The sequence below is a fragment of the Fringilla coelebs genome, assembly GCF_963513975.1.
Source record: "Fringilla coelebs genome assembly, chromosome: 6".
In the NCBI taxonomy this organism is placed as follows: Eukaryota; Metazoa; Chordata; class Aves; order Passeriformes; family Fringillidae; genus Fringilla; species Fringilla coelebs.
In genome coordinates this window covers 25,473,047-25,496,247 of record NC_140034.1, presented here as the reverse complement: position 1 = coordinate 25,496,247, position 23,201 = coordinate 25,473,047, and the positions used below count along the sequence as shown (strand labels likewise).

The window sequence follows — 23,201 nt, the reverse complement described above, 5'->3', positions numbered from 1 at the left end:
CTGATGTCTGAGGTCTTCTGAGCCTGCACAGGGAGGACTCATTTGCTCCCTTTCACACAAGGTTTTGCAAACTACATCACAATTTAACTTTGTTGCCCTTGTGTGTAGCAATGTATAACAGGACTGAAAGGGGCCAGCTGGAAAAGAGACAATTGCTACCTTCTTGATAAACTAATTGTTTCTAGCTCTTCAGTAGGTGAGTTAGACAGCTCATAACATCCTAAAGAATGGCTCTGTGATGCCTGGCCCTATGAAGTCAAGTTAAGAAGAGGCTTCTAAAAGGACAGAGGAGATATATCTCTTAATATGAGTTTGATAAAACCAAATGGAATTACCACCACCTCTTCTCAGTGAACGTGTCAATGTGAGGGTTTGAACGGAGGAGCCATCAAGGGCAGGAGAGGAAAACACACACTTCAGCAGCTTGAACTCACCTCTTGAGTTTCTCCTGATGTCTAAAAGAGACAGGGGGAGCTTCCTTTTGCACCCTCTGCTGCATATGAGCTCCAGATGCGTGCATGCTATTTTCAGTCAGAGGATACAGATGTCATTAAATATGCTGGTGATCTGCTCCAGTCTATTGAAATTTTTTTAATCTGAGATCAACACCCAAAAAAAGTATTTGAAGATTCAGCATGAAGAGGGGAAACAACTGCAATGAAAGTTGTAGTTCCCATATTACCAAGACAAGGTGTAGGGCACAGATCATACCCAGTACCATGAGCCCCAAGTCCTGACAGTTGATTCAGGAGATCTTTCAGGACCTCTGGAAAAAGTAAAAAACATTCCAACATGGTGTTTTCTTCTCACATGGTAGTAGGGTTATGAAGCAGCTTTTTATGACCCATTCAGCTTTCCTTTTATAGCAGCCTATTTATATACTCCAATTCAGTCACAGCTTCCACTGTACTGATTACTAGAGTGCTCATTTCCTCATTCTGAACTGCGCATGCATTTCTTCATTTTTATTCTCTCCTTATTAGATCTGTTAGCCTTGCATTACCCCTCCATGCTGTTGCTTAGCCTCTCCTAGGCTTCTTTTCTAGGGGCACTTGTCTCACTGACAACCAAGTAACCAATAAAATAAATGTTTTAAGAAAAGCTTTCCATCTTTTTACATTTTTAAACACATGAAGAATAGATTCAACACAGTATTTGAGCAGCGGTTCAGCATCACTCAAGTTAAAACATCCTCTTCCACTCTGAACAGGACATGGAAGTAAGACTTCTTAAAACTCACTATCCTTTCTACAGTCCCATTTATTTACTGAGTTAGTGAGTGTCTAAAGGCCACTGATCCTTTTTGCTTACAGCACGTATTATCAAAGTCACGGACCTGTACATCATTTGAAGACTGAAACCCAATTTAATGTTTTCCCATTTACACCAGACATGAGTTGTGCAGCAAACTTTTTAACAACGCTTCTAAATTCACAACACACTTAGTCCAAAACTTCTGAAGTTAGTATTTTTGCACTTGGGATTGTTAATGTTTGCTAAAACCCAAAACATTCTTCAGCTGACTAAAAGCTTTACATCCTTAGAACGTAAAATCTAAATATAAATGTGGTGGGCGTATGTGGATCTTTTCTCTCTGAGGAGGCTCTGTTACGAATTTCCAGTGTTTTACGCCACCACCAAGCCTCTGCTAAGCCATGACACCTGTTCAGAATTTTCAGCTTCTTAACCCCTTATTACACTTCCTACCATCCACAGAAGAAGTGCAGGAAAAGAGTTTCATCATCCTGGATTTGCTGTATTAATTCTCCATGGCTCCTCTGTGTCCTTCATTATTTTATATTAATACCCACCTTAAGGACAACTAACTAAATGGATGAACAAGCAGAACCTGTAGAGAAAACCTAAAAATTCCATAGGAGAAACACCGAAGATAATGCTGTTAATAAATATTGTTACTGATAATAAATGCTTTATACCAAAATGAAACAGCCCTACAGCTTTTATGTAACATTATGCTAAATGCATTCTTATCATTCAAATCAATAAGGATTCACTGTTCTTAGGTTTGATATATTTAGCAAACACTGGCAGTGCATAATGCTACTGATGACCAAAAGTTCTTTTAGCATTACTATAAAGATGCTCTTTTTAACATTTCTGCAAAAAATAAACCATGAGGATATCTCCTAGCTAAAAGTCAAAATACCCTGTTGAGACAAAATGCCTCAGTAAGAAAACCTGTTTCAAAAGACTCTTTTTCATTAAAAACCACATATATCACTCAAATTACCCACAATAGGAATTTTGACCTGATTTATTCAAACAAATCAATCCAAGTTCATTTTAGGCCCAAAATATATATCATAAGGATACTAGTAAATTTTTCTAGGTACTAGAGAATCTTGTATAAATGAATCTGTTCGAGCGCTTCTCTGTCAACATCCTTTTCCATATACACATCATAGTTCAGCTGCACCTCTTCAGCCCATTGACTGAGCTGTACATCTGTCTGAAACAATGAAAGCAGATCCTTAAGTCAACACCATGATAAGAAACAGCAGGAGTTTCAAGGTTAAGGAGTTTCAACATTAAGAAGGCAAGACATAATATGAGAGATTAGTCATTCCAAATTATATGGCAATGATAAATTAATTTCTGGAAAAGCCATTCTAACTCAAATAGGAAATAAAGGTAAATTTAAAAATTATCTCAGTCAATAGTCTAGATATTTTGTTAGCATATTATAACGTCTTTCTTTATGCATTTTTATAAGCCTCAAGCATCCTAATTTAGAGGGTGACATTCTGACAGATGTGCTGAGGGAGCAGCTAACAGTATTATGGAAGAATCACAGGTATTTTCTTGTTTTACACACAGGGAGTATTGTATTAAGGCTACAAAGGGCTTCACAGCTGCTCTGTGACTACAGCCTGCTCCAAGAAAAGTTCAAATGACACCACTGCTGGTCTTGGGGCTGAGGATCTACTTCACCCATCAGCATCCAGGCAACAAGTGATTCAATTTCTCTAGAACTAACTACTGTTGTGAGAAAGTCACTTTATACATAATCTTTACTTCCAAAAGCTCACACTGCCATATTAATACACATGTTAATACAATGATTCATGCAGTCTAATGATAGAGCCTGGGATTTTCCTTTTCACATGAGGACAATCTAAGTACAGGGAGATGTGCTGGTGGTCAACCTCAAAACAGAATCCTGAGTCTTCCTCCTTTTAATCTCTGCACAAAATTATATATCCCTCCTTACAGCAATACTAGCAAGCAGCTAACTTCAACTACAGAAATGCCACTTTAACAGAAAATTACAAAATGTGTCAGCTAAAACAGGCTGAGGGAACTTACCTGGAGCTTTGAAAGTGATTCCTCAAGACTTGGAACTGTCACTAATAAGGACCCTCTTTTCCTTACATTACAAGCAATAAATTCCCAAGCTCTGAAACATTTAAAGATAGGTGACCAGTTTTTTCAGGAAAAAACACACATATTTGATATACAATGAATCCTAACACTTGCAGTTTATTGGCCAGAGGTAGACTAAGCTTAAAGATTTGCAATACATGCTTATGAGTCATTATTAATATCTAAGCAAATGTATTTGCAGGAATAAAACCAAGCTTTGGATTAAAAACACGGGGAATATATGGTCTTACAATGTTAGATTTTGTAAATTTGTAATTCTCATACATACATGCATATCATTTGGTATTGTCATGACTTTCACTATGAACAAGGATTAAATATTTACATTTGGCCCCTTTGGTTTGAAGAATATCCAATCCTGAAGTGCAGTCCTTTATTAAGCTTCACAACAAGCTACTCTTTACATACATACTTCGTGTACAGTCGTGACAAAGTACTTCTCTTAAGACATTAGTAATCAGAGTACTTAAATATAGCCCCCAGCATTCCCTTTTTTTTTTTTTGATTTTGCAAGTAAGATCATTTCTCACAGCACAGCAATTCAGACTAAAAAGAATTTAATTTCCAGCATTCTTCAACTGTCATTTGTCTTCATGCTACTAGTGCAACACTAAACCCCTATTACCAAGTTATGACAGAATCAAATGAATTCTCAATCCTGTGCCTGGAAATACATCTCTTGGCATTTTGAAACATCCACTATCCTTCACCCATCCACTCTGTGTCTGTCTGGTTGGTATTATCACCTGGTATCCAGGGCAGCAGGGCAAGCCTTAGCTGAAGCTGGTACAGAATGACAGACTTGGCTGGGACCAAGTGGAGACACAGGTACTCCTTTTTTCTGACTGCCCATTCTAAACTTACGATGATCAATTTATTTACACTTTAAACGGATGCTGCTGGATTAGCAAAAGCTCATCTGTGAGTGCCTTGTACCTGAAAGAGAACCTTAGCCACATGTTTGTTTGCTACCACATCCTTACAAATATCTATTAGAAATATCATTCAGAAGCATGCTTTGTAGTCTGTATATAGTAAAGCTCTGACATCAGTGAGTCAGTGACTCTTACTTCTAAAGATTAAGCTTTATGCTGATACAGTAATCTCAGCTTCTTTAGCAGTAAGATACTATTTTAACATATCAGAGCAAGGATTCAAGCCAAGGTTTGGGTAAACAAAGCAGCAGTGTTTAGTGGGTTTAACAATAAACAACTGGCAGAACACCTTAGCAGTTAAGTATAACAATTAGAAGTAGATGGTATGAAACAATTTCCTTATATAAATTATGCATATGCCTTCAAAAAGCACAACCTTAAGGTTTTCTATTATTCACAATGTTACAAAGATATTTGCAAAGAAATACATAACTTGTTTGGACACAGAGCTTACCTGGCCTGTTCCTGTCTGTCAAGAAAATATTCAAAGACATTATTCATTACAACAACATCAGCCTTCTGCAGAAGTGAGGGCTGAGTACAGATGTCTGCATGAACCACCTGAAGGAGAGAAATTTCCCAAGGCATAAATTAAGAGACAAATACAGCCTTTGAGAAGTCATGAAGCCTGTCAGCCTAATACAGCAGCTGCTACCACCCTTTTGAACCAGTCACAAAAACAGGTATTTCACTGGCTTCACAGTAGATAAAAGTGACATACACAACCATAATAACCTTTCAATTTTTTTTTAAATGAGACTTAACTCTTCTAATTAAGATATTCAATCCATTATGCTAAGTAAAATAAAGTACATCTGAATTTTGGTTTAGAACTGTGTGCCATAAAAGAAGAGATGGTGTATGTGATGGCCGTTATATTTAACTTCCCAATATTTTATCACAAATGTCCAGTGATTTCAGGAAAGAAGTTAAGCTAGTTGAAGCTATTTTGAGGATAATAAAAGGCATCTCACAGGGTCAGTGGGTTACTGAAGGATTATAGCTAGAAAAGACACTACAGACCCAGATTTGACAGCTGAATTCTCATAATGCATATTGGGACTGGGAATGTTGAAAAGGCAGAATGCTCAGTAGCATTGGAGGATCCTACTAAACAACTGCCTCTCCAGTCAGCACAAGAGGAGCTGTTTTAATTTCATCTACCTTCACCTACCAAAAAGGATATTAGCACATCATGTCATTTTTCAAAACAAGTGAGAGAGGAGAATATGGATGCTCATTAACACTCTGATGTGTTTGATTTCCTCTTAAAGACAGAGAAATCTTATCAATCTGACTCAATGTGGGTCCTTTTCAACTCAGGATATTCTATTATTATGCATCCCAAATCTGATGAGAAATGTGAACTGGAATATCTTTTGAAGGGGTAAGCAGTAGTCAGCATGGATTCACTAAAGTCCCGCTTAACCAAGCTGATTGTCTTCTGTGATGAACCAGCTACCTACACAGATGAGGGGAAATCAGTGGATTTTGTCTACTTTGACTTCAGCAAGGCTCTCAACTCTGTTTTCACAACATCCTCACAAGCAAATGCAGCATCCTACACCTGGGGAAGAATAACCCCATGCACAGGATAGGATATTAATGGCAGTCCTAATATTTTAAACCACAATTCAGAAAGATGTTTAAACTATTGGAAAACTTTGAATGTGTGTTGATGTTTCCTTGACTTGAATGACTGACTCAAGACTTAACCTAAAATTACTCTGCATTTACAGAGCAGGTGACCACAGTGACCAAAGTGACCTAAGCAACTCATTCTCCCCAGGCATGTCCTCATTCCTCTTGGGGAATTTGGGACCACATAAGCATGTCTGGCTGACCAGTGAGCCAGACCCAGATACTGCTCCAGACAAAACCCCAATATTGCTGGGTTTGGTTTCAGCTGAACCAGTTCTCTGATCTGCTTGGCTGTGCGCCGGCACAACAGAGGAGGCAGCAACTGATTTTAAAACTGCCCTGTCATTCAGTGGAATACACACCAAGCCTTTTTGACTACAGTCAATTTCTGAATTGAGGTCTCAAGTTTCCTAAGATCTGTTGAACTGTTTACTTTCCTCCCAGCAGCTAAATGTTTCCTCAAATGGCACAAGATGCTGAGCAACCTTCTATGTACTTTAACAAACCAAGTGTTGACCAAGAAATACAAGGTTCACTCAGAGATTTAGCCACTAAAGATACCATTTCACTTTGCTATCCTTTAGGAACACATTCTAATAAAAATTCAGAATATCTTGAAAAAAACAATCTCTATTTAAGAAGAGTCTCTAAAATGTTTTTCAAACTTGTGCCATGAATTATGACCGGCATCTGGATTCTCACAATTTTTCAACCTGATATGTACCTCTAGAGAGAATTCATTTGGGGGTGAAATAAAAATATAAGATTGAAATGTTCAAAGCAGTGTGATAACAAGAGTCACATGACTAAATTAGCATTTAATGAGACTCAAATAGCTAAGTCCTCCGGCACTGCTTTGAAAACCTATTATCTTATCTTTATGCTCCAAAATGAATACTTCAGCAGAATTACAAGGTGTGAAGAAAATACATAAAAGCTTATAATAAAAAATACACAAGGCTGAAAAGCATGCTTATAGATCTCCAGCTCCACTGAATTAACTTGACAGAGCTCCTAACTGTACTTTCAGTTTCATCACAGTAAAGTGTTATGAACATAAAACACATGCAAAACCCAAAGGTTATGGATAAACTGTCAGAAACTGTGACTGAATTGAGCAACCCAATGCTACTGCTTACCCTGTGTAAATATGTTCATTATTTCTTTCCAGGTTAAAATTGGGTTACATTATACCCAAGGTATACCCAAGAAATAATACCCAAGAAATTACCGTACTCAGCAGTTCGTGTGACTCCATTCAAGAGCACATGCATACAACAAAGGATTAAAGCCAGTACTCTATTCAGCATATTCTACTTACCAACTTTTGCTGGTAACAAAATAATGGGTCTGGTCCAGAAAGGAATTTTTTTTCCTCTTTAAAATATTAGTAGCTATTCCCATAATGAAACTAGGGAAGTGATTCCTATAATGATAGCACTTTCTTTGAAGCCCATTTTGTTTGTGGAAGGTACATATACACTGACATTCTATGAAAGGAAATACGAATAATTCTAAGTCCTTTAGGTATCCTTAGATGCAAATCTGCAAATCCTACAAACATTTTTCTGCTAACAAAAGTGAATCAGAGACATTTACTTTAGTGTTTGTGACAGATTCTTTATACACTCAGTTTCACAGAAGTGAGTGGCAATGATGTAATTGATTTCACTGGGAGAACTGGCAAAGATTTATCTCTTTTGTGTGAGCCAATGGGTAAGTCCAGTCAGGAAAAAGGCTAAGTGATTAATACTTTGATAATTTCCCTCTTCCTCTTTACTATAAGGTCTTTTTTTCCTAATGCAAAGCCTTTGTTTAGGATCAAAACAAGCAAAGGCAGAAACTTCTCAAAATGCGCATTTACCAGTCACTCACTTAAGCCAGATACCTTGTACACAGTGGTTAAAAAAATTAAAACATGTATTTGGTTACCTTTATTCTGTCAATGAATTTGTACTTTGTAATCATCATTTCTTGCAAGTGGCAAAAGTCTGCATTCATTTCTACTCCATACAGCTGGGAAGCTGAGCTATAAAGATAACCCTACATTAGGAAAAGGAAATTTAGTAACTGTGATGTCTTTAAAACAAGTTCAAAATTTTCATTTAAAAAGAAGAGAATTAAGCATGAGTTAAGATTAGAGAAACATTTTAAAATAGTAAGTTGAGAAATGTCTTTCAGTGAATGTGAAATATTTTGCAAAGCTAAGCTCCTGATTTGGCAATTCCTACTTAAGCCTCACAAATGTTAGTAAGAGATCCAAAATGACACATCAAAAAAACAAGAAAAGGAAAGCTCCAAGTTCACTTGAACTGCAAAACAGATGGAAAATAGTCTAAGAAAGAAAAAAGGTGTACAAAACAAATTACAAAAATAGTGTGAAGGGAAAAGACTCTACATGTAATTTTTTTTCCTTGGGAGAATTGAAGAAGAAAATATCAAGAGAAAAGAACAAAAACATGAGACATAAGAGAGTCAAAATGAGTGAAAATGGAGGACAATATACCAATAATATAGTGGGATATTTTGAAACCAAGTCTTTGTCAGCTTCTCTAAGTTACTGTATTACTGACATTTTCAGATGTTTCATACAGCTATATATGCAAAAAAAAAAAAGCTAAATTGTGACTTAATATTAAGCCCAAAAAATAGTTCAGTTTTGGGCTAAGATCTGGGGAAGCTGTTGGAAATATTAGAGAAAAAAGTACAAATACTTGAGTGTACAGTGCCCAAACAAAGATACTGCCACTGTCTCCATTGAGCAGAATAATTACACTTTGCCCACAATGGCAAAGACAAACAATGCTGAAGATGCAGAATATCTGAGATCCACATGTATTACAACTTCATTATTAAGGTCTTCTGAAACCATTCTACTCAGAGTAGAAAAGCAACCTGTGAAGTCACTCCTCCTCCAAGGCAAGACCATATTAACAAAGCAGAACTCTTTTTTTGAAAGAGTGCTTTGAAAGTATCTTCTACTATAATACAAACATTTAAATACTTCAAAAAAAATTCAGCCTAGCCCAAGTGTTACCATTTAAGGGCCCAATGCTGCAAATATTTACAAATGGGAGTTACTTTCCTCATTTGAGCGATCCCAAAATTAGACTATTCAAATGAGTAAAATCACATGCTCAAGCGTTTGCAAGATTGAGCCCTAAACACACATTGACTTTTTTAAGAAAGTAGTAATGTGTGTTTTGCATTGCTGTTGGCCATATGTTGTACCAGCCATGCCAAAAGCAATCAAAATTGCACTCAAGTTTCTCGATGAAGTATTTTATGTGCATTTTAAAATGCAGAGCAGGACAATATGTTTTTGGAGACAAATTCATATCAAAGTCTTACTTTGTATATTCTAACAGTTTATCAGCTTCAGAAAGGAATTTTACATAACTAATCTATATATAGGCATGGTCAAGACATAAGAGGACAAACTCACTTATGAAAGAGACAGCAGGAACGAGCAAAAGAGCAGCATGTGTGACAGCAATATGCTACTCTGTTGGACAACAGACTTTTCCTCTCCATAAGCAAGATCATTTGTATTCCCTCTTGTGAGGAACAGAGGAAGAACTGAAATTGCTAGTAAACAGCACCTTACACTATTCAGAGTCAGATCAGAGGTGCCTCTCAGAATGACCCATCCCATATTGAGTAATGAGAGTAGGCAGTCAGAAAAGAGGGAAAATGTTTGTCACAGTAATAAAATATGAATTCCTGTGCTGGAAGTTACCGCAAATAGCACTGCACCAAGCCTGGAGCCAACGTCAACCACTACCTTTCCTGTCAGGTCAGGCAGTACATGGTGATAAAGAAACTTCAGTTCCATGAGGGAAAAGGAATGCGAAATAAACTCTGGGAAATAAGAACAGAACAAAGGTGTTGGGTGGGCAGTACTAACTACTCTGTAATTAACCATTGAAATAGTAACCTGAAGTATTATCTTCACTGAAAACTTGTGTGGTTTCTTGCCTGCACTAGTGCACTAGGGCAGGCTTTGCAGATCAGAGGTAATCAGCCAAACAGCCTGTCCCAAGTCTGAGGATTCCTTGCCTTACATGGAGAATTTTGAAATCCTTCATGAAACTGAATTACCTTTTTCTGCACAGTAATATATGTTAAAGAATACAAAACAAAGTAACTTGGAACTGTTTAACTGAAAAAGGAAATGTAGCAAACACAATTTGTGCAAAACTTTTTGTGGGCAGACATATTAATAACTTTAATTTCAACTCCAAAGTTTTAACAAATGGAATGTTCTCCATATAAACCATTCCTTCAATGGCTGTGCTCTACTGGCAACAGCACTGATCTGTACCACACCACACACAAGCTTTAAGACAGATGGTGCTTCCCACTGTTTTTCAGCATGTGAGAGGGGACGCAGGCTACTGCATGGACTCTACAGTATCGTCTTCCTCTTCCATCTTCTTCTCCATAGCCTGCCTCTTACCTGCCCAGTTTTTGTGGGCAACAATTGTCACTCATACACTGCAAATTAATTCAACTTACATGTGTAGGAAGCTCCTTCCATTGGTTATGGGAAATAATTCTGGCCTGTATATTGCAGCAGTCTGGACAAAGTCCCCCATCAGCTGGATGTTGTCATGTCCAGCTGAGTCACTGCACAAACCAGTTTAGTTAAACTCAATTTGTTTCTCATGTTCCCGAAAGAACACTTACCTAAAGATGCAGTTTTGTATGAGCCACACTCTGTGCAGTAGCTCCTACTCATTTTCCCCTCCTCACACAATGAATCAACAACATCATCATCATAAAGGAATGCATCAACATGAATCATGGGCAGTGGATGCTGGTGTATCTGAGAAGAGGAACAAAACCTTAGGAAGGCATAACCAAGTCTCTTAAATTCAGTTACACTGTCACACGTTAACTGTCCCACCATCCTACCTTTCCCAAAATCCCCAAGATCGATGCTTTTCCCTATGCAACGATTACAAAAACAAAAAACAAACAAAAAACAAACAAAAAAAAACCCACCAAAAAACAAAAACAAAACAAAAAAACCCCAAAACAAAAACAAACCTACAGAAATCCTACATGTAAACTGGGTTATCAAATTCCACTGAGATAACCAGTAAGTGGTAGTTGACAAACAAAAGCAAGCTGGTTTTGATATCTGAGTAGGGAGCCCTATGTGAATTTTGTCTCTTTAGCGCTTGCTTGGCTATAGAGAACATACAGGGTAAAGGAAATTTTTCTCCTCTTTTAATGAGGAGAATGTAACTTAAATTTAGCAGAAAAGTCAATTCTGCTTCTCAGCCTCAAGTGACTATTTTCATCATTGTGCCTTATGCCTCTATCTAGAAGCACCCCTAATTAACATGGGTGTCACTTTCAATCAAAAGTATACCAGTTGGGATGCTTGCCTTCTCATCATTTAAAGGGGCAAAATCTTCATCCTCCTACTCATCTTTCCTCCCTTTTCCAGGCTTGCTGCATGTGGCCAATCCACTTCTCCCACTGAAGAGCCTCACACCACTTTTCTGGGAAATGCATTAACTTTCTTTGTATACTGACAGGTCAAGTAGGAAAGGTGCACTCTCCTCCCACAGGACTCACAGCCCACCTGTTTCTGAGCCATGAGAATGTGAAAAGAGCTGGATATCATCTCTGGGCTGCCTACATTATGGCAACAGCAAAACAGTGGCCCTGTGTTCCTGCTGTCTCTAAGGGGGCTGTTAAGAGTTTATTATGGAGCTAGCATTGAAGAATCACTGTGACAGGTGCCATAACACACAGAATGAAAGCTATCCCAAATAACATATGATCAAACTATTAAAAACTGTGAAGCAACTTTTTTGGAGTCATGCAAACACAGAGCAACAGACCTGAGAACCAAACTGAGATTTCCTATACTTCAATCCATGTTCATTCTCTATTATGAACTACTGCTAAAAATGCTATCAGAATAAATGATGTGGTTCAGCAAAAGCAGACCATAACAATTAGCTTACTTTCTGAACAGCTTGATGTTCTGAAGTGAACATTGCCTCGATGGGTAAACGATTCCGCAAATCTTCAGCGATATTTCTGAGCATAACATCATTGTTACTCACCACAAGCTCATCAAAGTCATCTATAAATCAAGACAAACAAAAACCCCTGAACAATCATATGCAGATCATGTGGACTAAGTGATGACCAGTACAATACAGTTGCAAGACATAAACAACACCAGATGGCTAAGGTTTTTTATTCACATGCATTTTTCAGCCTTTGTTAGCTTTTCCAGCCAATGACAGATTTGGATTGCAATAACTTTGCCACGTAAAATAAATGCGCTGCTTTTCTGAAATCTTAAATTATTTTCATATTTATAAATTTATAACTCACATATGACGGTCTGGGCTGCCACCAAAGTGATATTGTTTTAGTTTAAGATATAAAAAACATCAAAGATGTTTTTGAACTATTGGAGAAATTACAAAACTCAATAGTTGCCTGAATGCAGGCTTTTTTTTAATACAAGTTTCTTTTTATATGTATGATCTTTCTAATAAACTTACAAAAAAACTCTGGGATAATGCACAGTTCAACAGTTCAACTCACAATACATTTTACATTACCTAAACTATCAAAATATTTCAAATGAGAAGGAAAATAGGAATGGATGTAAACCAATACATTTTTGCAAAGCCACTGTGTAAATCTTTGCTATTTTTCCTGGATATTCCTGCATTACTTTAGCACATTTTTTTTAAGACATCTAGAAAAAAGATTCAGAAGGAAACCATGTGAAGACATGTAATCCTTTCTTCTCCAAGGCTCAATCAACAGTAAGTGTCATTACTTCTTCAAACTGCTCTTTTAAAAATCACTGTTAATGCTGGGGCTCTACAACCACCCTTAGCCATCTATTCCAGTGCTTGACTACCCTTAATATTAGAAAGGAAAAACCCTTCTTAATTACTGATTTAGATGACCTCTGCCACTACTTAATATTTTCTGCCCCACTCACAATGGAAATAGAAAACTTTGCTCCTTTCCATTATCTGGCAACTATTTACTTCCCTGAAGACTCATCACGTGTCACATCAGTCTCCTTTCCAAGAAAAACCAAGATTTGCCTATCCAGACCTTTCCTGGGTTTTTTTTTTCCTAGTGCGTGAGGATTGTCAATACTTCCCTTTGGATCTCCTGGACTCTCTCATCCTTTGCAGTATTGAGAACTCCAGCTAAAGGTTTACTCACTCTTACCAGAGTTTTCACATCTTGCAGCCAACATCCTGCTTATATCCCCCAATTTTGTGTCACGGGTATGATGCTCCTAACTGGCATTCAGCACAAGATCTGCTGTATGCCTGTATTCTGCTCTTTTCTTGCTATGTTTTCCTCAAAAGAAGGACTAGATGAAATTCCTTTTTGTCTGCACATCTCACTGCTTTGAGGATGTTGAACTGGCTCTAAACAAAGGCATATCTCAGGTCAAAGCTGCAAACCTGTAAACTCAACCATCACCACCAAAAATCAACCACTAATCTAATCCTGAAAAAATATACCAAGCCCATCTATTGAGTCTTGTCTAAAAATGAGACAAGTGTGTATGCCCTCTCTTCTCCACCCCTTCTGGTTTGCTTCTTGTTTTATTTAGACTGCCAACATGTTCGGCAGTGACTGTACTTTTTTACACGTACATTCATCACTCACAAAAAGAAAATCTGACAGGTTTTACAGGTGTTTCTAAAAAAGGCAATGTTTGTTAGCTTTGCAGTTCCAGGTGGGAACATTAGTACAGAAAAGCTTGATGGAAAACAGGTTCAAAATAAATCTGCAGAATACACTACAAGTTTCTCGATGCTAATATATTTAAACTTTCCTGTGGATCACAGGAAATGCTAGAAAGAGTGAGAAATTTTAAAGCTAGTATAGGAATCAGAAACCTGCAAACCTTTAAACTATGAAATGTTCCTGAAATGGTTTTTGCTTAAGCACTGTAGTGAGAACAATATAATTAAAGAAAGCATCATTCATTGGTGAAAAAGGCTCTCTTCTTTAGACTGCAAATGTAAATGGTTCTTTCAACACATCCGAAAATAGACCCAAACAGATAACCCCGAATCCCCCGCAGTAAGCAGCAGAAACTTTAAAGTATCTGTATTCCCCTAAAATATACTTGGTTTATAATTTATTAAACACACAGTAGTAATGCTCCAAAGCCCTGATGGGCCATTATTATTGGTAGTTGTTATACTTCAGGAAGGCAATTCACTGCTCCAAAGTGCTCACAGTTAGATTCTCCAGAACTTCAGCTTCTAAAGAGATGCACACTTTGCAGCAAGGAACACAGATAGAAGCAGCAGCTGCAACAGCAGCAACACCAACACAACAGGGGCAATGCAGCAGCTCCAGCTTGTCAGCATTTTAATTTGAAACCTCTAATGAGCACCCATCCTGTTAAACTCACAGCCCATCCAACAATTTGCAGATTTGTTATGAAGACCCCAGAAGTACAGTGATTTTTTCAACCATCTCAGGGAAGATTTCTATGGATGTGACACAGCATAGAAGTAAACCAAGATATTATGGGAAGGGAAGGTGGGCAAATCTAACTATAGCTTAACCAAGACCATCAGCACCACAAAATGCCTTCAGGGTGCCAAGGCACCAGTTTGCTGAGGTGGATAACATCTGAAGGAGCAAGGGGAAAAGTCATGGTAGAGACAGGAGAGTAGAAAGCTGATATTAGCAGCTGAACAGATCAGTGCCTGTGGGCAATAAGCCTCTACATCTGGCATTTGCTTTAAAACAATACTATTACTATGCAAGAGAGCTCATCCAGCTGTTATAGTGCCTGTTAAGAGTATCAAATTCATATACAGCATTTAATGAAATGCAGGAAGTGTTCCTGGATCACCAGGCCAGCCACATCACACCGCAAACACAGAACTTCAGCTCTCTTCCTCCCAGATCTAGTGGGTCAATAGGATCTGCTCCCTCGCGCCCTGGATGACCTTTCCTGGCCAAATTAGTGACAGATAGCTCTCCAGACTATTCAGAGTTCCAGCTCCACAGAAGGGAAACACACACCTTCAGTGAGACCAGGCAGCACATCCATCTTCCTGTAACCCAGAATATCCCTTCCCTGCCCTGAGTTCAATCTGTGCAGTATCTGTCACAATTCTGACCACCCTGCATAGGGCCCTCTGATCTCTCCTTGAGACACAAAGTATGACACACACAAGTTCTCATATGCTCTGTACAAAACAAGTCCTAAGGACAACACATATGCAGCTCAAAGAAAAAACTGTTGAAACACTGACCCTGAGAAATAAATGACAAATGGAAAAGCTCCTTTCTAACTAGCAGTTAATACTCTAAAGCACAATAAGCAGGAACAAAAAAGGAGAAGAAGGCCTGAACAGACTTCATCTGAGATGACAAAATGGCAGCTGGAGCAGAAGCTGTGTGTGCAACACTCCACACCTGTGTGTATAGTCTGTGACTGAACTCTGACACGGAGAGTCAGGACTCCTTCCTGTCAAAGCAAGAAACAGCAACAGCTACCACAATAACTCATTTACTTTTGCAGTATGTAAATATTTGTAGATTGCCATCAAGTAGGAAACACTAGTGCCAAATATGAAAATATGCATCTCTGCTGGTACAGTTTTATCAACTCCACCCTCATGTTTAACAAATTGTTCACTCTTGAGAATCTCAGTATTGCCTTAAAAGGAATCTTCAAAGAAGAAACAAAAATAGAAAAGTATTTTATATATCATGTTAGTACCTGTTACATACATGAAATGTATACAACATGAAATGGAGAGCGTGCAAGCCAACCTGTGTTCATTGAACAGACAACTAACCAGGAAAGAAACGTACAGTTCATGAAACACTGCAAGATGAATCACAATCATTTGTTTATGGAGGAAGTCTGAGTGCATAGTGTTTGTATTTTACTTCAAAAACCGGTTCCACTGGATTTACTCAACATGCATTTATAAAATTTAATTAACACGTTGCAAAAAGCCTCATTATCACCCTGGTGCTAGTCAGCCTTTCTACAGAAGCTAAGAAAACATCACAAAGCCTCACACCAGATAGAGAGCACCGCTACACCAACACCTGAACACCCCGGCACTGCAAAATACAGGATTGAAGACAAGCAATGTGTGGTTTCCAAATGACAACAGAAGATTACATGTCACTGAAGGAGAGGAAAGAAGAGGATTTAGCAAGACAACCATAGCAGCAAGCACCTTATGGTCTTCTAGATGCATACTCCAACTCACAGAAGAGAACAGCAAATATTAACAGCATGTTTTAATAATACTGAAGGACCAAGTCAAGGAAGAAACACCACATCCCTAAAACTTTAGTATTGCCCTTTTTGGCTAAATAATTTGAGAAGCGGTATGTGACCTCAGTACACCAAGTACCTCAGGAACTCTAAATATCATTTCTGTCCCAAAGCATACATAGTTATTGGTAAAAAGTAATTGGCTTTTTCCAACAGAAATATAACCAGAGTTCATTTTATTAGTTTAAGTCTTTTACACTAGTTAATTGAAAGAAGCTTTGAAGTTAAATTTTAAACAAGGTAAGTCTCATACTGTTTCACAATCCCTAGTTTCCCCCACCATTATTGCGTTTCAATGACTAATAACTTAGAAGTATTTGGTATTCTTGAGACTTCTCTCACACCAGTATCACTTGTCACAACAAAGAAAATTAATGCCAACTCCCACAGTTGATGATTATAGGTAACATCCCATTTTAGTTTATCAAACAGAACAGCGGAAAATATTTCGGTATAGTATCATTTTAACAAATAAATGTTAATGTGAAAATGCAATGCTATTTTTATCTCTTCTGAAAGGATATTTCAGTTGAATAAATCACTTCTACAAATTTGGATATGAAGCATTGCACAAAATTACTTTATAACATACACACAAATACAAAAACACATACTATACTTGTCAGATTGCAGAAACCCACATTTTCATCCTTTTTAAAGATACTCATTCCACTTTAGTTTCATCTGCAGACTGAAAGGAAATATATAAAGAATCAAGTTTTTCTTATCCTGTTTCTTCTTCTTGTCTTGTGAAAATTATCATCTGATAACTCTACCTATCAGAGAACATGCTTATTCCTAGATAATAAAGTACATGATAGAAAATGTTGGACACACTTGGTCTGCTCCTAAGAGTATGATGAGAAGTTTCTTCTCTGTATGCAGAACGCTGTACTAAAGCAGCATATCCTCCATAATCAGTTAGGTTGATTTTATCAGATACTCCTGCCTCACTGCCTGTTAAAAGCCTGAATTTACAGCACTGACTGCCCTCAACTTTCAAGTCACAAGACTAAATTGTACACCAACCTCTCAAAAAGCTGGTTTGCTCCCAGTACAAGTGAATCCATTAAAAAAATTAATTTGTACTTAATTCTATGTTGTTTATACTTAAATTAGAAGATTTGCAATCATTATTATTAAATTACTATTTTGAGTGATACTCTTGATATTGAGTATTTTGAGTACTGTAGGAACAATCAGCAATTCAGACCAGTATATCACTTTGAAATCTTAGCTTCATATTTAAGTTTCTCAGGAAATGCATAGATTGGAAACGGTTTGTAGGAGTGTTTGATTACACTGTTACATGAACTGAAAAAAAATGTATAAGTTAGTATCACAACAGTAAGATTTAGCCCTGATGGAAAAATATTTCAGTCTTAGACCCCATGATAGAACACAAGAACCATAAAGGGTCTTATCACCTTATCTGTGTTTCACTGACACTGACTGAGACAGCCTTTGTAATCTGCATTTAAGGGCTAAGTACAGCAAAAGCATTCAGCAGTTGCCAGTAAGTAGAGTGGTTTGGTGACTTCAATCTCAAACTCAAGATTCAGATTCCTATATTTACTTCCCCTGATTCCTGTGGCGCTGCTCATAAACAGATAGCTTCGTCAATTCACTGGTTATCTCCTACAGCATTCATTCTTACCAAATGCAACCTTTTCTGCTACTGAAAATTTTAGAAATCTGGGCAGTGGAGGCTCACGTGGGAATATGCCCCAGCTCTACATCAAATGCTGGGACCCAGCTGAGGGGGATTGTCAGGGGGGTTTCCCAAGTGGTTTGAATTAGCTCTTGGGCTTCACCCAGGTTTTCTTAGCCGGAACTTCTGGAACATGGTTATTGCAAAAGGATATTAAAGCATTAATCATCCTATTATAAAAAAGTTAAGACACCAAAGGTTCCTGTTCTTTTCTCCAACTCTTACTATTTAATTTTCTTTAAGATCTAAGACAAACTCAAAAGAAAAGCTGGAATGCAAGTCACCGTGAAATGACGTACATCTCACTGCAGTGTGTGGGAAGAGCTGGCTGATTGTGAAACAGCCAAGCAGTGTTGCTAAGCAGCTGCTTTAAAACAGTAACGTCTTCTTCCATCACACATAAAGACTCGGAATTTCTAAAATTCTCCATACAAAAAACCCCACATTCATAAGAAAAGAAAAAACAAATAGAAAAGAAAAAACGAATAGAATCTTTCATTCACTTACATTCCTGTAATTACTAAGGAAGGTTAGTCAAAAATCATTGGAGTGAGAACATGTTCAATGTTCTTTCAGTTCAAAATATGCCAGGCTTTACTTTAGGTCAGATAACTCGCTTTACTGTAAATCAATTCGTATCTTCCATGGAAGTTTGTCAGTAACATTTCATGCCTTCAGTGCGCAACTCAGAAAACACCAACTACGTTACAGTAATAAATAAGGCTGTCTTTGCAACAATACTAATCCTAAAGGCATTCACCTTGTGCAGGACTTTATGAGAAGAATGCATGTACATTTTAATTCAGAGAGAGGTGTGAAGAAGGAAAAAGCCTGACTCCAGTTAACACTGGAATCATGCCCAGTTCTCCTCAGCTGGAGGTAAAAGTACAACATCTTGACAGAAACAGGAATGGGATACAGGAGGAGAAGGCAGGGAACTGACACCCCACAGGAAAACAGTTTGTCTGTGAAGATACTATTTTTGTTCCCATTTATCCTATCCTAGTTTTCATTCACAATATTATCTCCCCATCCCTACCACTTTTTTTTTCTTTTGTTCATCAGAGGCTTTTTTCCTTCCTACATCTGTATCACCAAAGACCAGGCTTTTATTTCTGTGTGGCACAGAGATCTGGTAACTTTTTATGTCTCCCATAAAACAGTCTTCTTTATGCACAGAGAGAACACCACATTCCCTAGGTGTATTCAGGGTACAGCAGCAGAAACCTCTACCAGCTCCTCACTCTCCTCAGTCCAAGCACTATTTAATTATCACAGGACTATCTAGGTATTAAAATGGGCAGTATAATTATTCAAATGTTACAATTCTGAGGGGGAAAAAAAAGAGCCACACTAAAAGTTACTAGGAGTATGCAGCCACAGAAGCAGCTCAGAGAAAAAATACTAAGAGAAGCGTCATCAAGAGTGCTATGCTGGGGACATGACAGAAAATATATGCATCTCTGAGGAAAATGCAAAAAAGCCAAAGGAATGTGACCTGCAGGACAAATGCCTCTGCTCACTTACTGTCCAATGCTGCAAGAAAATAAAACCAGTAAGGCACAGATACTGATCTTGTACTCTAGTTCTGTACTCATCAGGGTGAAAGAAATAAAGCAGGACATAACCATCCAGACGAAGGAGATTAGAAAAACAGGAACAGGTTAATGACCCAAAGAGGCAGTGAAACGTATCTTGATTGTTTAACAATTAAGTTTTTACACACAGGCATAAAGCTTTCTAATTTCCACTCTTTTATCATATATCCACATGTAAACATATATGTATGTTAGAGAGGGTGACTGCAGCACCTTAAGAGAGCACAAGAACTGGGTAAACATTGATATTTTTCCACTGGCAACTTCTACAAGCATTAGCATGAGGCCAAATTCTACAGGCTCTAAATGTCTCCACAAATGTGGCAATCAGGGAAATAAGATTAGCCTAAGTCACACATTCTAAATGACACACCTTGGAACAAATATGATTGCCTACAGTTCTATACTGCATCAGCACTTCACAAAATACAATCACAAAATATAAGCAAATGCCAAGGATGCAGATGACTTGTACAACTTGTACAATAAAGTACAACTTGATTTCTCAGAATATTAATTAATAGCATCCAGCCAGGATTTTAACAATGAGCATTTTTTTTTTTTTGAAAGGGAAAATTAGCAAAAAATATCATCAGAGCACAAGCCTGTAATTAAAGAATCCTAAACCAAAAAAGATACTGAAGATGTCCTGACAAGGAGACTACAGAAATGAAATTATATTCATTACTTCAGCTGCTTGATCCTGATTGCCCTGTCCACTCTGTTCCCTGAGCTGCAGCATATGAGCTGAAAAGCCATTGAATGGCAACTGTAAAGCTAATTATGTTTAAAGATGATGCACACAGTGAAGCAGCAGCAATCACTATTGATGCAAACAGTATAAAAATAGAAGGACACAGATTGCTCAGATGTACCACACACAAAGCAGTTCAAGATTTGGAACCTAATCTACTCTTTAGGTTGTATCTTAATTATGAAGAGAAAATATGAGGCAAGAATATATGAATCCTTTCACTGAAAGATGTAGGCAAAAAGCTAGATCATTACAATTCAGAAAAAATATTTGAGAGATCATAATAAAGGCTAGTGACCACAGCATATTATCTTTCACAGAAACCATCTATGGTAAGTTTTGGAAGCTGTAACATAAAAAAATATTAAAATGTATTCACTGACAAAGGATTTTGGACTCTACATAAAATATGCTAAAACATTGGCTAAAAATTCCTATGACGGAAGTTAAACACGATCATAGAATTGAAACAGAGAAAATAGTAAGTATTAGTTTCCTAACTGAAACAGTTCAGCATTTTCAAGTTTCACTAGTAAGCTGCCATGTGCTTTACTATATATGTAAAGGGGTCAGGAAGCTGCGAAAGCTCTATATGCACACCACACAAACTAATACAGTGCATAGGAACCACAATGATTAATGTTAAGTGAATAATCAATATGAACGATTCCATGAGAATTCAATGAGATTTTTATATATTAGAGCATATGGGACAGAAGAAAACCAATCTAACAAGATTATTTACAGTAACCCAAGGACTGTTTAGGAGGTGTCTAGACAAGACCTCAGAAATGGAATGATGCAGTACTGCTTATAGCAGATTGCTCTAGCATTATGTCTATACACACACGAAGACACATGCACGTGTAGACATATACTTACACATATGTGTACATGCACAAAAAAAAAAGAATGTTTAATTGCAAGTAACACTAACTACTTCCATCAAAATTCAGTCTTCAAGTTCTAGGGAGGCCCATGTCTGCTCTAGTCATGAAGGCTGACTCCCAGATGCTCTGGAACATCTGGCAATGTATCTCCTATGAAAGAGCCCGTTTGGGTGGGAGGGCTGCATGCCTGTCACGGGCAGCAAAGGCTGTTCCCAGCTGGTTCTCTTCCCATAAATCCAGCAGAGGGCCTGTTCCACCTGAGAAGGATCTGTCCTCCCTCTCCATCTGTGTGACTGAGAGCCACAAACCACAGGGCAACAGCGAGTGAGCTTACAACTCCAAGTACCTAGACAGCTGGGCAAGTCCTTGGTGTCAGAGCTGGCCTTTGTGCCATGGTCCCTGTGTGTCGGCTTAGGAAGTTGTTTTCACCCTAAAGTGGACTTGCTGGAGCAAAGACCCAAACAAGAAACACAATCCAAGCAAAGCAGGGCATTACTTGGGGAAGTACTGTATCATATGATGAATTTCTGCTAACACACGATCATCAGGGTAGGTTTACCATCCCAGGAGACAATCATTAATAAACAGGACACACACATACTGGATGCTTGAGACTGTGACACAAAATTGGAGGGGTCTTCCAGATTCCTATCTGCAATGGAAAAATGCACATACTCCTGACACTAAGCAGCATTTAGACTTTATTCAGCACAGCACTATGTGACTACAGCTTTAACTCACTGCCTATGTTGAGGTTTTCCGTGTCATCCTTTAGGTCAGTTACAAACTTACAGCTTCCGCAATGACCCATATTTCCTTTCTTCATCTGCCACAGAATGCTTGAATACAGCACGCTGATGAAATTACATCCAGGCATAAACAAGGGAGTAAACAGAAGGCTACGTTAACTTAAGGCGACATCAAGTGCAGAAAGCAACGTTTGTAAATGAGCTCAAACCGCTATTTCCAAACTTCTGAAAGACTGCTGTGGACACGTGTGAAGCTGCACGAGGCAAGCCTGAGACCCAAAGCCGTCTCGGCGCGGCAGGAGCAGGCTGGCTCCGCACGCCCTGTGCCGCTGCGGGGTTTGAGGCTCACCCCGCAGCCCGTCCTGCCCCGCGACACTGCCGGCCCCTGGCACGGCACCCGTGGTACGGTACGGCACGGCAGCCCCGGCCGGGCGAGCGGGGCCACTCCCGAGCCGAGCGCCGCAGGCCGGCTGAGCGGCCGGGCCGGTACCCGCCGTTACCCTGAGAGCCGCGTGCCCCCGGGAGGGGGCGGCGCCCCGGCCCCGGGCGCGCTGCCCCTCGCCCAGGGTCCGCTCCCCCCTCCCCCGGCCCTGGCTGCCGCACGGCGCCCCGGTCCCGACCCGCCGGCGGGGCCGCGGGGGTGCGGGCGGAGCCGGGGCCGCGGCGCGGTGCGGGCGCGGCCCCGCGCGGCGCTTACGGGTGTTGCGCATCCAGTGCAGCAGGCGCGGCAGGTCGGCGGCGCGCGTGCCCCGCACGGCCGCCAGCACCGCGCGCCGCGCCGCCTCCAGCTCCATCGCGCCGCCGCCGCGGGGGGGCGCCACGCGCGCCGCCTCACGCACGTGCGCGCCGCGGGGCAAACCACGCCCCCCGCGCGCCCACCCACCCGCACGTGCGCATGCGGCAGCGCGACACCGACCGGAAGAGGCCCTTTACGCATGCTCGGTCCCGCCCTTCGGCGCCCTCTCCCGGCGCGCGCTCGCGCTGCCTCTCGGCGCCGCGCCCGGCCCCGCCCACCGCTGACGGCAGGGCGGCGGGGGAGGAGCTCTGCCCTCCCTGCCCCGCCCACGGCCGCCCCTCCCGCCCCGCCTTAAGGCGGCGCGGCGCAATTGCCGCCTGTGCCGCTCGGGGTGCGCGCCGGACGTTTACACGGTGCCACCTTAACGACGCAGTGGTGCCGCGAAGGTC

At 39.6% G+C, this 23,201-nt stretch overlaps 1 protein-coding gene across 8 annotated transcripts; it reads right to left on the bottom strand.

The window, feature by feature from the left end:
• Positions 1-1,665: 1,665 nt before the first annotated feature.
• LOC311154953 (uncharacterized protein) lies at positions 1,666-22,844 on the bottom strand. Of its 8 annotated transcripts, none has more exons than XR_014616236.1 (9): positions 22,714-22,844; positions 11,966-12,087; positions 10,671-10,809; positions 9,721-9,842; positions 7,914-8,024; positions 4,795-4,901; positions 3,328-3,418; positions 2,335-2,466; positions 1,666-1,897 (listed from the first exon to the last, which is right to left on the bottom strand). XR_014616236.1 is itself a non-coding variant. In XM_084207816.1 (9 exons), exons 1-8 carry the CDS (start codon positions 22,808-22,810, stop codon positions 2,354-2,356), a joined length of 906 nt encoding a protein of 301 aa, XP_084063942.1. In that variant the 5' UTR covers positions 22,811-22,844; the 3' UTR covers positions 1,666-1,897; positions 2,335-2,353. The 8 variants fall into 8 exon arrangements, 6 of the variants coding, with proteins under 6 accessions (XP_084063942.1, XP_084063943.1, XP_084063941.1 ...); XM_084207816.1 differs by having other exon boundaries at positions 2,335-2,470; XR_014616237.1 differs by having other exon boundaries at positions 1,769-1,785.
• Positions 22,845-23,201: the final 357 nt, after the last annotated feature.